Below are 19973 nucleotides of genomic sequence, written 5' to 3'. Positions count from 1 at the left end.
ACAGTGAACAAAATTGTTTTATTAAAGTTAGGTAAAATTGCAATATTATAACATTTCATTACTCATCAATATTTTATTATAGCCATTATATTTAGATCAAACAGTGACATAAACGGATCTGAAAACAAAGTAGTTCTAAGAAAAAACATTAATTGTGATATCGTTTATAAAGCTTCACTGAATAGTAATTAGGTATGAACGCAAAAATAATATTTAATAATAAATAAACAAGAAACAACAAAAAAAAGTGAATGTTTCAATCAATTATTTGCTTATTCCATAGCCTTCTGTTTCTCTGGCCAATATGAGTTCAGTTTTTAATAATGTAATTAATCGTCAACTCCAATTATCATAATCTAAAATTAGTTTTTCTTTACATTTCAGAAAAAAATCATTATCTCCTATTAAAATTATGTTAATTTATTTAACTTGTTCTCAATATATATTTTCAGTTACCTCTAGATCTATGTACGCAGATTGAGTTTGATTGTGTAAACAAAACACGATAGTGTAAGAAGCTGTTACAAATATATATCTAGTAATATGTTATTAATTTAGATTTACTTGTCAAAATCAAAGAAAAACTATCAAATACTATAAAACTAACTTAAAATACTGAATGGTCTTACCAGGTAAGTTATCATATATCAGTTTGGTATCAGAAGAAAGTCTCTCTGGATATATTTGGATGAAGTAAAGAGTCAACCCAAAGATTAGTATTAAGTAAATGCTCACTATCTGTGAAAAGTAAAACAAATCAATATCAATATTAAATAGCTATCAAAAATCTCAAAAATTTCGTTAGCTAAGATTTCAACATTTTACAATACACATATTTTGCCTTTTAAAAATCTGTTGGCATCTGAGCATTGGGTCAATGGCAAAACTGAACTGTTGAACATTTAGTTATCATTGTGACACATTTATGCCATAAAATGAAATACTTTTATTAATCAAAATTTATGATGAATCAATATTTATTATCATTTATTCAAGTCTAACATAGACATAGATATGTGTTGCTTACAGTAGCATTGGATGAAACAAACGGACAACTTACCATAGATATCCAACCGATGATCTTTGAGCCAGCCTTCAAGCTGCAACCACAGAAACATGAATCTAGTTGGGGAATAGACATCTTTCTGAAATGTAAAAAAACCTATTAAATTATAGATTAATTAAATTTCATTACATTTGAAAATTAGTTCATCATGTTATATAAGCATAGTGAACATTAGATAAGCAGCTGTAGAAAGAATACATGATTATATATGTTTCACAATTAAAATAATTGTAAATTAAAATTTTATCAGCTCCTACAGGAAGTAGAGGCAGAGGGAATACAAAAAATATTGTTTATTATTGTCTTTGGCTTCGAAAGGAATATACCTTTCATCCTTAAGAGGAGTGGGTGAGAAACACCATGTGCTGTAAAGTTAGTTGTGTCTGGTGACTACATATCATTACCATGCTACTTCTATTTCTAATCAATTAAAATATTCTTGTGAATTTAATATTTTTCAGTGGTATATTTATAATCACCTTTTTTATTTTTTTTGTCCCAACCACAACATTTAAGATTTTAGTATGGGATAAATTATCTTCTCATATACATAACTAAAGAAAATGTGCCTTAGGCAAATATTGATCTTGATATAATTGGCTGAGCTTTATCAAAGCCTATCACTTGTGAGGCTGGAAAAATTTCATTTCCGTCTGTCTACACGATATCAGGAAAACAAACTGATTTATAAACTTAAAATAGTGCATGAAGTTTAATTTCTATATGAGGACCACTGAGTTCAATGATAGCGCATGTCACTTCATGGGATTTTGCTGAGGGTACAACCATGATGAAAACAAGAAATAACAAAATAAATATATTTGTAAACAAACTCAATACACCCATAAGAGATTCATACATATGATATACTGTATTAACACATGTATCCCAACTATCACAACACGTACAATATCGTTTTATAGTGACTTGAAGTGTAGACTTATGTAAACACTGATATGAAACCCAATTTAATGAACAAAAATCTGAATGTACTATCATGTGGCAAGATATATCCACAAAGATTTCATATGTAGGCTTTAAATATTGCATCAAACTGCATTTTTACAAGAATAATGTGCATTATAGATAGATATAATCCCAGGGACATACCTACTAGACCAAATAAATTCAATTGAAGTGATTGTTTTCAGCCATTGTGAAACTTTGTATTGGCAGCAGACACAAAACTATAAATGAATGGATTTTAATAAATTGCTAAGATAAATGAATGGATTTTAATAAAATGCTAAGATTACCTGTTTTTTTTGTCTGTGACGAAAATTAACGTTAAGGTTAAGCTAAAAATCATTAGCTTCCGACTCTGTCTATTCCACTCAGATAAACACTGTGATTCCACCTAGATACAACTGATTTCATACATTTTGTCCTTAAAACAAAATTATGTTAATAGCATACATTATCTCCTGAATTGTGATTTAAAGCGGCTATGATTCCCTTTGATGGTGATCTTCTAATAGTATACAGTGTTTTAAGTCAGACAAGGATGTTTGAGTTAATTTTACATGCTTGAAACATTTTTCGGGAATTAAAACTGTTGACAATAGGTGTACATCAGCAATCTAGTTTTCTTGTTCTGCAGCTGTAAGCACTGTTTGCATTCTGTTATGTAGGTTTAGAAGCAAAGGCTTCTTCTTTGCCACCTGTAGCATGTTTATAGTAGATTCACCCTTTTGTACGTAGCTAGCATAACTTTGTATACAGGAACTTTGGAAGTTTACATCACTATAAGTTTGCACATCTCCTAAAACCCATTTTAATTAATTACTACAAGAGATCCAACACAAATATTCCCAATAACAACCAACATAACTTGTCATCATCACAATACTGTATCTTGCACTATGTGTGAGGTACAAATTATAAAACCTGTGTGTCTACTATGACTAAATATAACAAGGTAGAAAATTCAAGATCCTAGATGATTAGTCATTGAGCAACATAATAAGTTACAATAGACTTCGTCAAACTATTGGGCAGTAATACTTAAAAAATAATAATTTTAGTATTGGAGACTTGTTTTAAAATTAACAAGAATGTTGCAAAAGACATAAGAACTTACATAACTAATAACTGGTATAAATAAAGAATGGTCGTAGGAAATTATTTAAGAAGTAATGATAGCATTGCATGGTAGAAAATAAAAAAACACATTGAACAAGAAACACAAAGAACACATACAAATAAAACCCAATGAAAAATATAGCAATATAAATATTTAAAATATATAAATCAGGTGGTTGAAACTTAAAATCTCAAAACTATAAAACAAAAGTTAAAACTTGATTAGATAAAATTAAAAACATAAGGAATTAATATCACAGGCCAAATATTCATTCACAGAGTAAAATGCCTTTTCTTTAAGCCATTTGCTTACAACTCTTTTAAACCTATTTATATTTACAATCCATCCTCCTATTGGTAATTTATTAAATAGTTTTATTTTCATATAGATATGACTACCTTTTGTTTTTTCAAGCCTGGTCCTTGGCAGCTCTAACATGTACTTTTTTCTAGTTTTATAAGTATGTATGGTTTCTCTAACAGTATAATTTTGCAGATTTGCTTTCACATCCAGTAAACAATAATATATATATATATATATATATATATATATATATATATATATATATATATACACAAACAGGACAATGCCATGATATTTAAATCCCTAAAAGCTTGCAGGCAAGATTCCCTTCAATTAAGACTTTTTATAATTCTATTGCTTTTTTTGCCAGACTAACATTTTATTTGAATTTGAACTATTTCCACATAAAGTAATTCCATAGACTAAGTGGGAGTGGAAAAAGGCATAGTAAGAGGTTATTACCGTTTCTTCAGTGACACAGTTTCAGTTTACGCAGTACAAAAATTACTCTCGCCAATTTATTAGAAAGACTTTCCATATGGCTTTCCCAGCTTAGTCTACTGTCTAAATGATTCATAATAGTTTAACAGGCTTAAAACATTTGTAAATAACATTGTCCATTGAAAACATTATATTTTCTGTTTTGCTATTGTTTACAACAAGCCTATTGGCCTGAAACCACTCAATTGCTACCTTCATTGCATTTTCTTGTCGTTTTATTAAACCATTAAGTGTACTATGGTGATTTAGAAGAGTAGTATCATCAGCAAACAAAACTAACATACAGGGTAAATTGAAAGCAAAATTATTAACTGCAACGATAAATAAAAAAGGACCTAAAACCGAGCCTTGAGGCACACCGAAGTACACTGGCATACCACGTGTCGTAACAGGTTTTGCTATGGTTGTATGCAAAATTTCAAATCTATAGTTCATTTAATTCTTGAGATGTCCTGCGGACAAATAGTCAGACAGATATTCCTACAGAAAAGAAGTTGACATGAAAATGTCGCATAATAGAACTTATATTATAACTTATGTGTGTGTGTGCGCGCGCGCACACACACACACACACATAATCATCATTTATAATATTGAAGACATAGCAAAACAGTAATAACTAAGACAGAAAAGGAATTGAAAATTTTTTCTTTCTAGCTTTGACAGCTGCAAACTCCGCAATAACTTCATCGAAATTTATATTTTGTATTGCCTCGTGTTCAATGGCTAATATACCAAGATTGCTAAGCTGCGATTGGTTCATTGTTGCCCGCAAATAGTTTTTTATTAATTTTAATTTACTGAAACTCCTCTCACACACAATCTGGCATGAACAATGTCAGTGCATTCTTAAGATTTGGAAGAGAGGTACCAGTAAGATTAAACGCCGGGGCGGCAAATCACGAATTTGACGTTACCAACGTATTCTGCTCACCCTCCTGAACAAAAAATATATATTGTACTATGGGGTGTGCAAATGACAAATAACATGATTTTTAGGGGGTATATATTGATAAGTGGTAAAGTTTCTAATGTTTTAATGTTCAGTTTGTGTGCTGTGTCTGGATAATCTGTTTACTTGAATATTATCTGCGGCCGGGACTGATAGCAGCCTGATAGCATACCTGTTATCTCTGAGTTGTCCGGGGCATAGGTCAGTTCTACACAAGATATCGTGTTCAGTAGGTCGGATTGAGTGAGTGAGTTTACAATGATGAATCAACCATCCACTAGTTCAACCAACCCTAGTGAATTGTGTGTGTCGGAGTGTTTCGTAGGGCACGTAAAGAGCTTACGTTTTAACCGGAACGAAATTATCTCTTTTTTAATAGAACAGGGCATTTTTAAAAATGAGTGTATTTGTTCGTCGTGCGGTCGAGTGGTGTTTTTAAACCGGGAGACTGTGTCGTTTCGTTGTGATAGACCACTTTTTTGTTGCTGCTGTTTAGCTATATCCGCCAACACACTAATGGTAAGTGTTCTCTGTTAATATCCATCTATATATTTGAGTTTTTAATGATTTATTTAGTTTTTAAACTTTACATAATTGCCTTTGCATTACATTTCAATTTATATTTTTGATCAGCCCCTCTAGAATTTTATATTTTACTGATAGGTACTATCTCGAGGGATGTTTTTCTTTTATTGACATCAGCGCGGGGCAGCACCGAAGGTGCTGCCGAAGCCCGCGCTGATGGCCGGAGGCACTCGTAATTAATTTTTTTTCTCGAAATTAAGAAAAACATTATTAATTTTGATCAAAATTCTGCTCATTTCTGTAATTTCTCATTTACGTTTGCAAAGATGGCGGCGCAACCGATGACGTCATCACGAGGTTCAATCATTGGCCACAAAAGGTCACGTGACGCTAGACGTGGATGTAGAACATGGAGATATTACTGGAAAGTTATTTAATTTTTTTATTTTCTAGAACTTCGTTATTTCTCATTTCCACCCCATCAAACCTTATACTTTTTTTTATATAGGACGATTCCAATAAGTTAAGAACGCAAAACTCGTATTTTTTTCCGCCCCGGCGGTTAATATGATAATTACCAAATACACATTTAACAATTCATGCCAACCAAACACAGCACACTTCACGAAACAAATGAGAAATGTTGTAATTGTAATTGATAAACAATATTAATTCATTATCACCATCTATACCTGTATGACTAACTGATAGGCGTACTGTTTAATTCATTTTAATAGTAACTAACTTATATCATCTATATTAACTGTAAACACTTGATAACTACACTAATTAAGAAGACTAATCAGTTTTCCAAAGAAGAACTGCAGTTTTTTCAATCTTGCATATTAATAAAGATGCAATACTGCTGAATTAACAGAATGAGAAGAGTGTACTGATTTCGAGGATTACTTTAAATACATTACTGATCAGGATTAATCTAAATAATACATTACATTAAATTTTTATTAGTTTTTACACTAAAATGGCACTTTTTGTAATGTTATTGAGTAACTTGAAATCTCAATAAAACTTAAATTATTTCATGTAAAAATTCTGACAATGTGTGTTTACTTTAAAGCATTCAATTTCCTTTCTCTTGCATATTGAATTAGATGCACTTTTATCACAGATTAACATAGTTTAATAACAATTTAATTATATGAAAACAAATTTTGGGCAGGTTTTTGAGTTTACTGTGCATCTTACACTTTTGCAAAGGATAAAGTATTTTTTCAACCAGCGACGTAACTAGGTTATTCAGCACCCGGGGCAAACACCTATTTTGGCGCCCCTCCCCCCCACCAATTGAACTGAAACTAATTCCTTATAACTCCTCTTAAAAAAGTGTGGTGTGTCCATCGGTACCGGGTACGCTACATTAATACTATCTTGAATCTTGATCTTAAAATACTCAACCTCAAGTTCAAAGTATATAGGCCTAAATATATTTGGTAAATAATAGAATACGTATTTTCAAAAACAAATAGTTTATTTCAAAACAACACCATTTATACTAAAACACTTATGATAGTAAATTATGTAAAATATTGATTTAAAACATTTAATTGTTCTTAGAATTTAACTTTTCGGGCTTTTCTTGCAGCAAATGTACTGACAATCTCACTGATGCATAGTTTTGAGGCTACCTGGTGCTCAATGGAAATAATCCCCTAGGTTTGTCAGCCTCTGTTGCCCTGTCAAATTCCGTAAATAATTTTTTATTATTTTAAGTTTACTAAAACTTCTTTCATTCGAAGCCACTGAAACCCGGAATTGTCAAGAAGATCCGTAAGGCAGTCATTATGTTTGGATATACATCCTCCATTTTGTTCACACACAAAAATTTCAGAAGATCAATCGAATTTGGATGTTTGGATATTTGGTACTAAATCCAAACCATGGTATTTGAAACTTTCCACTTCAGTTGCCAATTCGTCTTTGTCCAAGTCTTCTTTATATTTGGAGGCTAATTCAATTGCTTTAAGCCTTTAGGTCATCCCCACTCATTGTTTTCCAAAGCTAGCTCCGTTGAGAAAACCAAACAAATGATTTATGTTTTGAATAGAGTTGAATCTTTCTCTGAGTTTCACAAAGAATGCGATCGACGATTTTCTAATAGCTGCTGTTTGAAATTTCTTCTCTTCTGAGAATTCAGGTGCTTCATCTTCGGCATTCTCATCAAACATGCGCTTTTTTCTTCTCTTTCGAACTACTTTGAAATGAGGATCAAGGCCAAGATTTGTTGCCATTTCTTTGGCTTCTTTCATTGCAGCGTTTGAATAGTTTTGCCCTTTCCGAGTCTAGTTCAGAGATCAATCGACTGATGTGTTTGGCCGATCTATGTATGGGTGATATTCTCCACTTGTAGGAGCTTGTTCACAATGTCCAATGCGGGTCAATTGCTTGTACCAAAAACAGGAGAGAACTATAAACTCAAACTGCTTGACATTTTTCAAAAGATTAGCTGCTTCAGTTTTTGTTTCATCTGAGGTAGTTAGGCTGGTTCTGAGGTCATTTAAAGCATTTATAATTTTACCTAGATGCTTGTATATAACTTGTACAGCTTCCCTCTTAGTCGACCATCTGGTGTTACTTTGTAGTTTTAGAGATAGAGGGACATGTTTTAATAAACCTCCCATCTATTGGTCGAGGAAGCAAAAAAATTGTACAAGCAGTTAAGAGTTCCAAAGTATGACTGTACCTCCCCTGACATACTAGCAGCATTTGCACCTACTAAATTTAAGGAATGAAGCCGCGCAAGGCACAAAATAAGCCAGGTTGTTTTCGGCAAGAATCCTAGATTGGACGCCTTTGTATTTGCCAGCCATATTCGAACCATTGTCATAGCACTGGCCCCGGCAGTTCTTCAAATCTAAGCCATCTTTTTTGATTTTCCTCTGAAATTTCTTGCGAAAGACCCAATCCAGTTTTTTCACCAACTTTTACAAAATCAATAAAACTCTCCACTACCTCCGGACCCTGTTCGGTGATTTTCACATAACGAAGGACTTGAGACATTTTGCTCCAAATGACTTACGTCGGGAGTACAGTCAAACATAATTGAAAAGTATTTTGAAGCCTTGATGTCAACAAAATATGTTTTCTCCTGACTTTTCCTGCAATAATGTCTAAAAAATTCATTCTGGATGAGCGGCGAAAAGTAAACTGACTTGGCCTTTTTTTATGGCGAAGAATGTGCTCTTTCAGAGGTGCATGGTAATGAGATACTAGTTCAATAGTGTTCAAAAACCTACCGCATCTAGGGTCACTGAAATCCAGGTTTTCATTGGAGCCTCGTAATGGGCTGCCATCTTTTGCTAGGTGTAAGATTACATCAATGATAGCATACAAAACACCCTTCCAGTGTGCCTCTTCAAGTGCAATCATGTCTTGTAGTTCTTTGTCAATGCCAGAACGTTTTACTTAAACTAGATTCTAAATTTTTCCAAGCACAAAAAGCACTGTTTGTGATTTAAGGAGTTTCTCATGCTCAGGAATCCGTTTCACAACTCAATTTCTTCCACTGAAGTGAACCCTTCATCTTTGGCTAAAGCAGAAATCTTATGTGGATGTTGATGTTCAGTGTGCGAAAAAAAGTTTGCATGGGATACAATACAAGGAATTGTTTGATTTGCTATAGACTAGCCATGTTCGATGTACTTTTAAGCCATTAGGCATAATTTTTGTAAACCACTCTTTAGTCAACTGTCTCCCATCTCTTAAAGTATTGTTAAGATCAGGTTCTATTTTCCCTTCATTCATAATCTCGATACGAGAAAACATCTGTCTGCATCCGAAATGGTATTAGGCCACTTCCCCGGATCTTTTAGATCAATAGATTTAGTAGACTCACCATGGGTTGGATCAGTTGTCAAACTCGTAGACGTACCATTATTATACTTTTGCTCCGGTTGAAAACATCTCGATCTCTTCACCCTCGACGTCATCCTGGGTGACCGTTGGTACAACTGGAAGTTCTTCCAGCTGAAGATTTTCCGTACCAAGATTAGCATTAGTTGAAAACACGTCTTGGACTGCATCAGCTGATGACCCTCCATCTTCAAAAAGTCGTACTTGTACTACAGCTGATTTCATCTGAAAAAATAAAAAATTCGAGTTACCTTCATTCGATAAAATAATATTATTGGTATATTTGTCAATTTGTGGTAGAACTTAGCTGTTTAAATTGTGCCGTATTTATCTAAAAGCATAGTTTAACGCTAAATTAAACAATACTGCCGACAAAGCATCTCCTACTATACTATTTTTTTTAAATAAATTATGACGTTCTTAGTTCTTGGTTAAAGCGAAATGTCGTCTTCAAGTGTGACGATGACTAGATTTTGCTGCTTGTTAGCGTTTCTAAGAAATAGCTTAAGAAGAAGAAAGCTTAAACCCTGTGTTCATTATATATTTTTTAAACACAGATTCATATCAATAGTACGCTGCTACAGTTACAGAAAAGTTAATTATGATATATTTTTAAAGGTTTCAATAAGTTAATCATTAATCTGTATTAGTTAATAAATACAAAGTAACAAAGTACTGTATATCTATCTTACCTACCTTTACTGTTTGTTTCATTTAGCCATGATGATAGAAGAGACGAGGATTGATGTGCTTCTTTTTTTCTCTCTTTAGCTCTTTTGCGATTTTCCGCACCAGACATTTTTTTTTTCGACATGACTAATATTCACAAACACGAAAATAATATTGCTAGTAACACTCAAAGAAACAGCTCCGCAACCACTTTTACGTGAACCGAACCACTGATGATGTATATAATGAAGTAGAAGTATGAACTATTGTCAACAATAGTAGTGCACAACTGCACAACATACGCAGTTAGTCTGTTAGTCAAGGTCAGGCCAGCGAGCATCGATGTGTTGTGTTTGTGGCAATGTGGCATGTGTGGTGCGGTGAGAGGGATGGGGGGAGCTGCGGGTGGGAGCCGGGAGGGGAAGGAAGTGTCTGACGCCGCGCCGTCCTAGTGAGTCATTCCACAGATAACACAGTGTGCCCATACTCGTTCTGTACAAGTTCATGCAGACCGTAAACATGATTCGTAAATAGTCAGATAGCATTCATCATTTCACTTTGCATTTTTCTTAGACTTAAATCAAATAAAAATAATAAATATAATGATTTTCTTTTGCAACACACCTCGCATTAAAAAATATTTTTCAACAATTTTATATTAGAAAAATCTGTGGCCGTGTTGGCGCCCCCCCCAACAACTTGCGCCCGGGGCACATGCCCCGCGTGCCCCCCCCTAGTTACGTCGCTGTTTTCAACTACTTTCATGTTAGACCTACCTGGCTCGAGAAAACCCTACACCATAAACCATTAATATTCTGTGTTTTCCTCCACATTCTCCCTCAAATATCCAAAATCTTCCCGGAAAACTAACCTTGTTACGTCAGAAACACCTGTTAAAACAACGGAGTGACTATATGCCCGGTCACCGGTCTTGGTTTCAAAGAACGGGAATGACTATGACGTCACAGACTGTGACGCCAAAGGTTTTGAAGCAGCTCTAGTAAGCGCCAAGCGGCACTGTGCATTGTTATTAAAATGGCGGGTTGTAGAAAGTTTAGTTCTTTTGACCAGTTGAAAACTTTTATCAATAATAAAGAAAATACGGACCATATTCAATTAAAAATAAGTGATTCGAGGTATGCTATATACTTAAACTGTACCAATATCCCTTCTATGAGAACTTACAGTCCTGCTAAAGTCCGATAATACATAAGTGATTAATAATAAAACTATTTTTAATCGGTAAATGGAATTAATTTTCAAATATCTCAAGACGAGAGACTAATTTCCCTCTTACCACTTACATATAATAATACAATGAAATCATAATCATTTGACTGTTATTAGTAAATAAAACAAATTATGTTCCAGTTATTTTATGCTATTAAATGACATACACATTTAATATGACAAAAATTATTTATAATTAATTATGATTTCTCTTAATGACTATTAATTGAAACATTCCAGTAAAATTGCAAGAAACAAAACTGTATCTTAATAAACTACGAAGTGTAGATTCTGGTAGACGTCACCACTCATCGCCCGTCTGTATAATCTACAGACGGTAGCCGGCCATATAGCCACAGAGTAAAACCAATCATCAGTAGGTCGATTTTTTTATCAGCCACTGCATTCTATATCTGTGCTTTCAACCTTCAACTTGTCGCGCTGATCATTAAATGTACTATAACAACAAGTTGTTTGTCAGTGGTGAATGGAGTAGCTGCTATTGTTTGAGTTATTTCAATTATTTGACGCATGCGTATATAAAGTAGGCTGCACTATACATATGAAAATATTATTCATACTCACATTATTAGTGGGGCGATGATTTCCTTACATTATAAAGTGGAAATATTAATAAGCATTTACTGAGGCTATTATTATTTAATCCTCTGAGGCTTGTCTTTGCCGCTGTAGCTTGTGGTTGATGATGGAATTAATTGTGAAGTAGCGTGCCCACTTTGATTTTATTCAGACTATGTGGATATAATCAGAATTGGGTATCTAAAACTATATAAGGATTAAAATATTAATTGGAATCGTAGTGAAGAGGAACCGTATTACGGGGTGAATAGGGACGCCGAGGTGATTAGGGAAAAAACCGGAAAAAGTTTTGTTTTATTTTGTTACATGTTTTTTATCAAATAGTGGTAAGCAAAGTGTCAATAGTTAAGCCATAACATACCCTACGAAAACGTGTCTGAAAAAAACTTTGTTGACATTTATTACTCTATGTTTACATCTTCTGTGTTTTGATGACTTTTTAGGAATTTGTCATAACTTCAAAAGTTCGTTGTGGTGTGAACCAAGTTGATGTTTCTATGAAACAAGAATAATCTAGCCTTTTTAAATACGTCAAGGTGAGTAAAATAACGTAATATAAGTAGAAATAGGATAATAATTTATTATGTTACAAATTTTAAAACAAAAAAAGCGTACTTCAAAGAAAAAAAAGGGGTGAATGGGGACATTGTTTGTGGTCAAAGCCAAGTGATCTAACATAAAATAGTTTGTTGCGTAGGTTACCTTCAATGAAAGAAATTGCTTATTAGATGTTTTTATAATGATATTTATGCAGTCTTAAAGTATATTTTTAAGACTTAGCCTAATCTGTGTCGTTTGATTTCAGATGCCGAGGACTTATAAAAGAGATCCGAGGGCCAAACATCACCGCCCTGTTGATGAAGAAGCCATAAAACGAGCACTAGATGCCGTGGCAAAAGGCATGTCTATTAGAAAAGCTGCAGAGCAGTTTAAAATCTCAAAATCAGCGCTGCACCGATACGCAAAAAAAGCAAGAAGTGGACGAAAGTTGACTTTTAAAAAGAAAGGGGGACAGACCGCATTGGACTCAAAGTTAGAGCAAGAAATCAGTGCTAGCCTATCTAAGTGTGGTGAATGGGGTTATCCTCTGAGTACATTTGATGTCCGGTGTTATGTTAAGTATCATTTGGATAGAGAAGGGAAGAATGTATCAAAATTTAAAAATAACTTTCCTGGTGCAGACTGGGCTGATGGGTTTTTATCAAGACACAAGGCCATTCTGTCCCAAAGAATGTGCCAAAACATTAAAAGAAGTAGAGCGAAATTATCTCCAAAAGTAATCAATGACTATTTTGATGAGTTGAAGGACACTGTTACAGATGTTCCTCCCGATATGATAATCAATTATGATGAGACTGCGTTGTCCGATGACCCAGGCCGTCGCAAACTAATTTTTAAAAGGGGTTGTAAATACCCTGAGCGAGTTGTGAACAAAAGTAAGAGCAATGTGTCTGTGATGTTTGCTGCCACTGCTTCTGGCAAAATGCTGGCTCCTTACATAATTTATAAAGCCACTAACTTGTACGATTTATGGTGCCAAGGTGGACCTCCAGGATGCTTTTACAACCGCACCAAGTCAGGTTGGATTGACGGAAACACATTTTTAGATTGGTTTCAGAGAGTTGTCATCCCGTACTGTCGCAGATCAAATGGGAAAAAAGTTGTAATAGGTGACAACCTAAGTTCACATTTGTCACCGGTTATTATTCGGCTAAGTGAACAAAACAACATCCAGTTTGTTTTTCTGCCGGCTAATTCAACCCATTTGACGCAGCCCCTGGATATAGCACTGTTCGGTCCCATGAAAAAATGCTGGCGTAATGTTATGGAAGAAGCAAAATTTCGTGAAAGGAATAGCAATGCCTTTGATAAGAGATATTTTCCATCTCATGTGAGGAAAGCCCTACAAAAACTAGAGCCTAACTTACAGAAAGACATCATTGCAGGTTTTGACAAGGCAGGAATTTTTCCTCTTAACCGAAAACGTGTGTTGGACCGGCTGCCCCCTGAGCTGTGTGAGGATGAAGATGTTGATGGCAGTCAGGCTAATAGCAGCACTAGTGTAAATGACAGTTGAACAACTTTCTTGAAAGAGATGCGTTATGGTGATGGGAGTGAAAAACAAGCAGTAGGCCGAAAAAAGAAACTGAACATTCCGGCTGGCCGCAGCGTCACTCTTGCAGATTTTGATGACCCTGACGAGAAAGAAACAGAAAATGAAAGATCTGAAAACGAAGATGTACCAGACAATCAAGAATTTTCTAATTATGATTCTAATGAAGAAGGTTTTGATATGGAAAAGAGCGATGAAGAGCGTTCTGAAGATTTTGCGGAGTGCATCAGTGAAGGAGACTGGGTGAAAGTGAGATTTACGTATGATAAGGGGGTAAAGGTTTTTATTGGGAAGGTTTTAGGAATCGAAGATGCAGAATTTATTGGGACATTCCTTCGGCAGTCCAGTAAATGTGACAATATTTTTTATTTTCCCAATGTGCCTGATGAGTTCCCATTTAACAAGGATGACGTTTTGGCAGTTTTAAAACCGCCACACTCACAGAGGGGACGGTTTATTTTTGAATCCGACCCCCTAAAGTAGGCCAAAACAAATGTAAAAAGTGTGTCTTCATAAATTTTATTATTTTATATAGGCCTATTTAAAAACCATTGAAATGTAAGTAGCCTACTGTAAAACTTTGTTACTTTACAAATAAAAACTTTGTACTTTGCAACGATTTTCAAAATCATTTATCCTTATTTATGACAATATGTTTACAAAATAATGGTTAACAGAATATCTAATCATGTTTAATAACTAAAATGGAATAAAAAAAAAAAAAAAACATAATAAGTGTCCCTATACACTCCATAGTAACACCCAATAGGCATTTTAATGTAAAATAAATAGGTGTCCCTATTGACCCCAACCCTGGGGTGAATAGGGACAGTATTAATAAAATAAATATAAAAATCGGTATTACTGATTGAAAAAGGAGAGGGGTGTGATTAGATGCCTAGACATTAGTACCAACTATTAACCATGTGGGTTATGTCAGATGTCATTTGGATGTTAAAATATTGTTAAATAACTTTAAAAACTGTCCCTATTCACCCCGTATTACGGAAAGTGAATCGGCTTTCAAAATCTCTCCATGATGGTTATTGTACGGGCCATACCATTGCAAGCCTTTGCTGTAATAAAAAGCTGTTTTAATGCATTTTCGCTTGAGATATATTGTTTAAACTTCTCATGAGTATACAAGCCTATTCCAACGGGCTTTCCAATTTAAGTATATACTATCAAAATGTAAATGATACAAAAAATCAATTAAATGAGTTAAGACTTTCTTTAGCTTCTTGTGTACATGATACTCAATTGTTTATGTTGATTGTATTCACTTGAATTCATTGTTTCCTGTGCATGTTTCATGACAAATCGTGAAACAGTAGCAGTAGTACGAATCTGTGGATAACTCTGTTTTAGGTGTTACCCAGACAGAATCTCGACAAGAAGAAACCTTCAAGCACCACAAAAGTTGAGGCATGTTAAACTGTAACTCTGAACACATGTAAAACTGTTTTTTGAATTTAAAATTTGCACAAGTTAACTAGATATTATTTATTTAATGTTGAGCATGGTGGCTTAAAGAAATTCTCTGACTTTTTGATACCTAAAGAATAATTTCACATTAATTTTTATATATATCCTATTCACTGTTAAATGCTTCAGCTAGTTATAATCACGACCATGTATTTCAATTGGATTTTCACTTAGAAAGTGCTTATTTTCTTTATACCATTTGCTGAGTATGTGAACAAATAAAAGGTGAAACACCAACCATAGATGTAATCTAACGTTAACACTGACTGTCTAAAAGTGAATATTAGTATTGCACCATGTAAAGAACTTATCGTTTCATCATATGGAAGACCCATAGACGTATTAGTAAGATTTAGATGATGTTTAAGAACTTTACTTTTCTTTGAATTAATTAGTAAAAATTAAACTAATTTTATATTTTCAATAAACTAAACAATGACAAAATTAATCTCGTTCAATTTTGTTTATCTAATTTATGAAGTTGTATGAGCGTTAGTTGTATTTTTTTTGCCAAATCATGTAGTCTTACTTAAAAAAATAAACATCACATTCACGCCGAACATACACAGAATTTTTCTTAATTCAACCCTAGATGATTTATAAAAACCTTGCTTGCTAATTTCTTGCAAAAACCCAATACAATCTTATATCCACCTATCTTCGTATTTGCAAGTTTAGTAGTACGCTAGTTATCTAAAACACATCAAGCTTCTGACTTACTTTTAATTTAGCAATGTAATATAAAATATTCTGTTTGCAGTAAGTACATTTCAGGCCTTCTATATAAGTTGTTACCATAACAGTCTATCAGCTTCAACACTCCCTTGCTTGTAAGCTTCACATTGAACTTTGAACAACTGGATCAAACTGTAAAGCATTAAACACTTAATTTGCAAACATATTATCTAAACGTCATCTACATCCTCAATGCACACTGGAATGTTTATACATTGGGATTGTATCTACCTCTCGTACAAATGGAAAAACAGAAAACCTCAAGATGGTATTAGGAAAATTTGCAGGTTAAAACAAAATTTAACTTAAGCTCTCTAAGTAGCCTATCACATAGAATCTTACTTTTACAAGGTGGGAGTATTCCAAGCCATGCCTCCATGTAACAGGCTTCTCTTATGTTGCCTGCAAAATTTCAAGTCTATAGTTAATTTAATTCTCAAGATGTCCTGTGGACAAACAGAAAGCGGACAATCATAAAGAAAAGATATTTTTACATCCTTTTGCAGACAAGAGAAATTGTGCTAGCCTACTGAGTAATAGGCTTTATATATGCTTGGTCAAATATAATTTTATAATTGGATGGACATGCAAAAGTATAGAACTCATTTCAAGTATATAGATCAGTTTGTTCACGAGATATTGGGTGGACAGAGAGAAATTAACATTTTCCAATCGCTTAAATAATAGGCTTTGCTAATGCTAAGCTAATTTATAATAGATAAAATCCCTACCACAAACTTTTTCTGAGATGTTTAAAAATTGGTGTGTTTTAACATTTTAATTATCTAAACAAATTATTTCTTTGTTTGAAGGTTATTTTTGACGATGGAAGGATTGTGAAGGAAACAGGATTTTTTTTTTTCCGGACATTTGCCATCGTTAAGTGAATGATTCACAAAGAATTGATTCTCGGTACGGACCGGAACCAGTAAACAAATCAAAGACCTTGAGAGCTTGCATCTTAAATTAACTAAACACATTAATCATTTAACTTTCTTGCATAAATGTAAGGTTGAAGACCTTATGCCTATAGGGTTAACTCTAAAAACTCCTTTTTCATAGTAGGAAAGCCAGTAAAATTTTGTCTTCTGCTTCTAAATCTTTACTTAAAGAAAGAATTGCATATCATCATCGTGAAAAATACCTCCTCCAAAATAGTATTGAGTGTAAAAAAAACTGAATTAAAAAACACTGATCGGTACAGAATTCAACAACATTCTCGAAAGCATCCAAAATAGATGTATAAAAGTTTCTGAAACAGATAAGAAAAAGAAAATCTCCAAACTGGGAAAAAATTAGGCCTAAAAAATGTGATTTGCCTAAGGATGGCAACGTGAATACGGATGCAAATAATAAAAAACGTAATCAATCTCTCTTCGAAAATCCTGAATGAAGCGGAAATATCAGTATTATCCAAGGGTTTAAAACTTTTCTGTGGCACAAAAATCGGTAAAGGCACTGGATTTCGTAACTGGAATTGAGTCGGCATGTTTCACAGTTACCTGAGGAACAGGGGTGACCGCTTCCGCTGCGAGGCCAGTCTTTTACTCAGAAAAATTCCTCCCACAAAACCCAATTTAACAATAGAGGAGAAAAAGGCCAGGTCGATCCTTGGGAAAGATGACACGGTCAAAATCTTACCTGCCGACAAAGGCAACGCTACTGTGGTACTTGACTCAGTAGCGTATAAAGAAAAGATTGCGGAAAACTTTTAAATACTGGCAAATATACAGTTTTAAATAAAGACCCGACTGATTCATTTGAACGCAAAGTAGCAAACACCTTAAGAAAACATAAAGAATTTTTTTCAGATAAATTTAGATCTAAATTAACTCCTCACCACTCCCAAAATCCCCCATATGTATGGCCTTCCCAAAATCCACAAACCTACCATCCCTCTCCGGCCCATCATTAGTTCTCGTGATTCACCTTGCAGGGGAATTGTCTAAAGTCCTCTTGGGACATCTTAACACCATTGGTAGGAAAAACTGACTCTTTCATCAAAAATTCCAGGGATTTCGTAGAGAAGTCAAAATCCCTAAAGTTGACTGAAACTGACAAACTGGTAAGTTTTGATGTCGAAAGTCTATTTACAAATGTACCAGTTCCAGAAACTCTCGGAATTATTAAATCACGTCTCAAAGAAGACCAAACATTAAAGGATAGAACTAAACTTCCCGTGCCAGTAATTATGGAACTGTTAGAACTATGCACTCAATGCAATTATTTTGAGTTAGAGGGTAAAATTTACCGTCAAGATGAGGGGATGGCAATGGGTTCTCCACTGTCTCCTATTTTCGCCAATTTATCTTTATGGAGGAATTCGAGCGAAAAGCTTTGGCTTCAGCTCAGTTCAAACCGAAGATTTGGTGGAGGTATGTGGATTGATACCTTTGTTATTTTTTCTCATGGAGACATTGAATTAAATAATTTTTTGAATCACATTTAAACAGTATTTCTCCTTCCATCCGCCTCACAATGGAAGTGGAAGTCCAAAACAAGCTTCCCTTTTTGGATGTGTGTGTATTAAGAGATAGGGATGTCCTTAAGACAACTGTTTTTTCGAAAGATAACACACACAGGAAAATATTTAAATTATCAATCCAACCATCAAAAATCTGTCAAAGAAGGAGTAGCCTACTCGTTGTTTGATAGAGCAAAGAGCTTGTGCTCAGATAAAGATGGACTAAAAGAAGAATTTAAGAAAATTGAATCGGATCTCAGAAGCAATGGATACCCTCAATTAGTAATTAATAAGTGCAAACGAACCAGAAGAATCATTCCTGAGTCAGAAAAACAGAATTGTGATAAATTTGCGTTTATGTCAATCCCCTATGTGCCGGGATTATCGGAGAAAATTAGAAGAGTAGGTAGAAAAGTACAACATTAGAAACCGCGTTTAAAACACACAACACTCTTAGACAAAGTCTCGTAAAAACAAAACCAAAATATGGCACACAGGATTCCAAAAACTGTGTTTACAGTATAAAATGTAGCTGCAATAGGGAATACATAGGCGAGACAAAAAGACACTAAACATAAGGATAAAAGACAACACAAAGAAAACACGAGAAAGGGTTTCACAGAAAAGTCAAAAATTGCACACCATTGTTGGTCCGAAGACCATCATATGAATTGGGATGAAGCCCACATAATACATCGGGAACCACATTTCTTCAAAAGGAAATTAATTGAGGCAACATACATTAAATTGGCAGACCAACCAATCAGTCAACCATCAGTCGAGATTAGGCCCGCTTTGGTTGCCAATTCTAAAAAATGAACTAAAGAGAATACCAAAAGTATCAAACGGATCGGATATTTGCAATAAACCAATGCGGAGTCACAATATGGTTTTAAGAAGTTTCATCTCGCATGAACCAATAATAACGAAAGGGCCCATTCCTGTTCCCCTTCCCTTGTATTTCCGCCATCTTGTTTTAGCCGGCCGTCACGATTACCATTGGCTACCCCCCTCTGGTCAGTTCGTAAATGGTTAGTAGGACGAGTGAAGACATATTGTGACCTGTATTCCGTAGTTTAGTTTAATGATTGGTGTTTTTTATAGTTTTTTTATTAAGTGCATGTCTTTAGTGTTAGTGAAGTTGACATACAACATGTAGGTTGTGATTCCTGACCTCAGGCGTGCCACAACGCTTTAGTAAGATTTGTTTATTTTAACCTAGTTTGTAATTATGTATTAGGTTAGTTCTTTACCTGAAGAAGAGATCAGATTGCAGATCTCGAAACGTAGTGTTACTGTTTTCTTGTTTCACTTAACGATGGCAAATGTCCGGAAAAATCCTGTTTCCTTCACAATCCTTCCATCGTCAAAAATAAC

General features: G+C 34.3%; 2 protein-coding genes across 4 annotated transcripts in view; one reads left to right on the top strand and one right to left on the bottom strand.

The window, feature by feature from the left end:
- LOC124357619 overlaps positions 1-11231 on the bottom strand; it is a 41014-nt gene extending 29783 nt beyond the window's left edge. Inside the window, exons 1-3 of one of the 3 annotated variants that reach the window (XM_046809564.1) lie at positions 10746-11231; positions 1061-1145; positions 630-738 (exon numbers count right to left, since the gene is read on the bottom strand). In XM_046809564.1, the coding sequence (XP_046665520.1) occupies positions 630-738; positions 1061-1145; positions 10746-10777 (226 nt within the window). In that variant the 5' untranslated portion in view covers positions 10778-11231. Of the gene's footprint in view, positions 1-629; positions 739-1060; positions 1146-2322; positions 3294-10745 lie in introns of those variants that run through there. The other 2 variants (XM_046809563.1, XM_046809562.1) reach the window with 2 other exon arrangements.
- A 1013-nt stretch (positions 11232-12244) lies between these two features.
- Positions 12245-13876, top strand: LOC124357618 (jerky protein homolog-like). The gene is made up of 2 exons (XM_046809561.1): positions 12245-12335; positions 12605-13876. The coding sequence occupies exon 2, from the start codon at positions 12605-12607 to the stop codon at positions 13874-13876; it is 1272 nt and encodes a 423-aa protein (XP_046665517.1). The 5' UTR covers positions 12245-12335.
- Positions 13877-19973: the final 6097 nt, after the last annotated feature.

This window comes from Homalodisca vitripennis, chromosome 3 (assembly GCF_021130785.1).
Source record: "Homalodisca vitripennis isolate AUS2020 chromosome 3, UT_GWSS_2.1, whole genome shotgun sequence".
In the NCBI taxonomy this organism is placed as follows: Eukaryota; Metazoa; Arthropoda; class Insecta; order Hemiptera; family Cicadellidae; genus Homalodisca; species Homalodisca vitripennis.
This window is presented reverse-complemented; position numbering and strand designations above follow the sequence as displayed.

Excerpts from the sequence above, each read along its gene's own strand:
- LOC124357618 (XM_046809561.1), top strand. The coding sequence starts at position 12,605 with ATGCCGAGGACTTATAAAAGAGATCCGAGGGCCAAACATCACCGCCCT.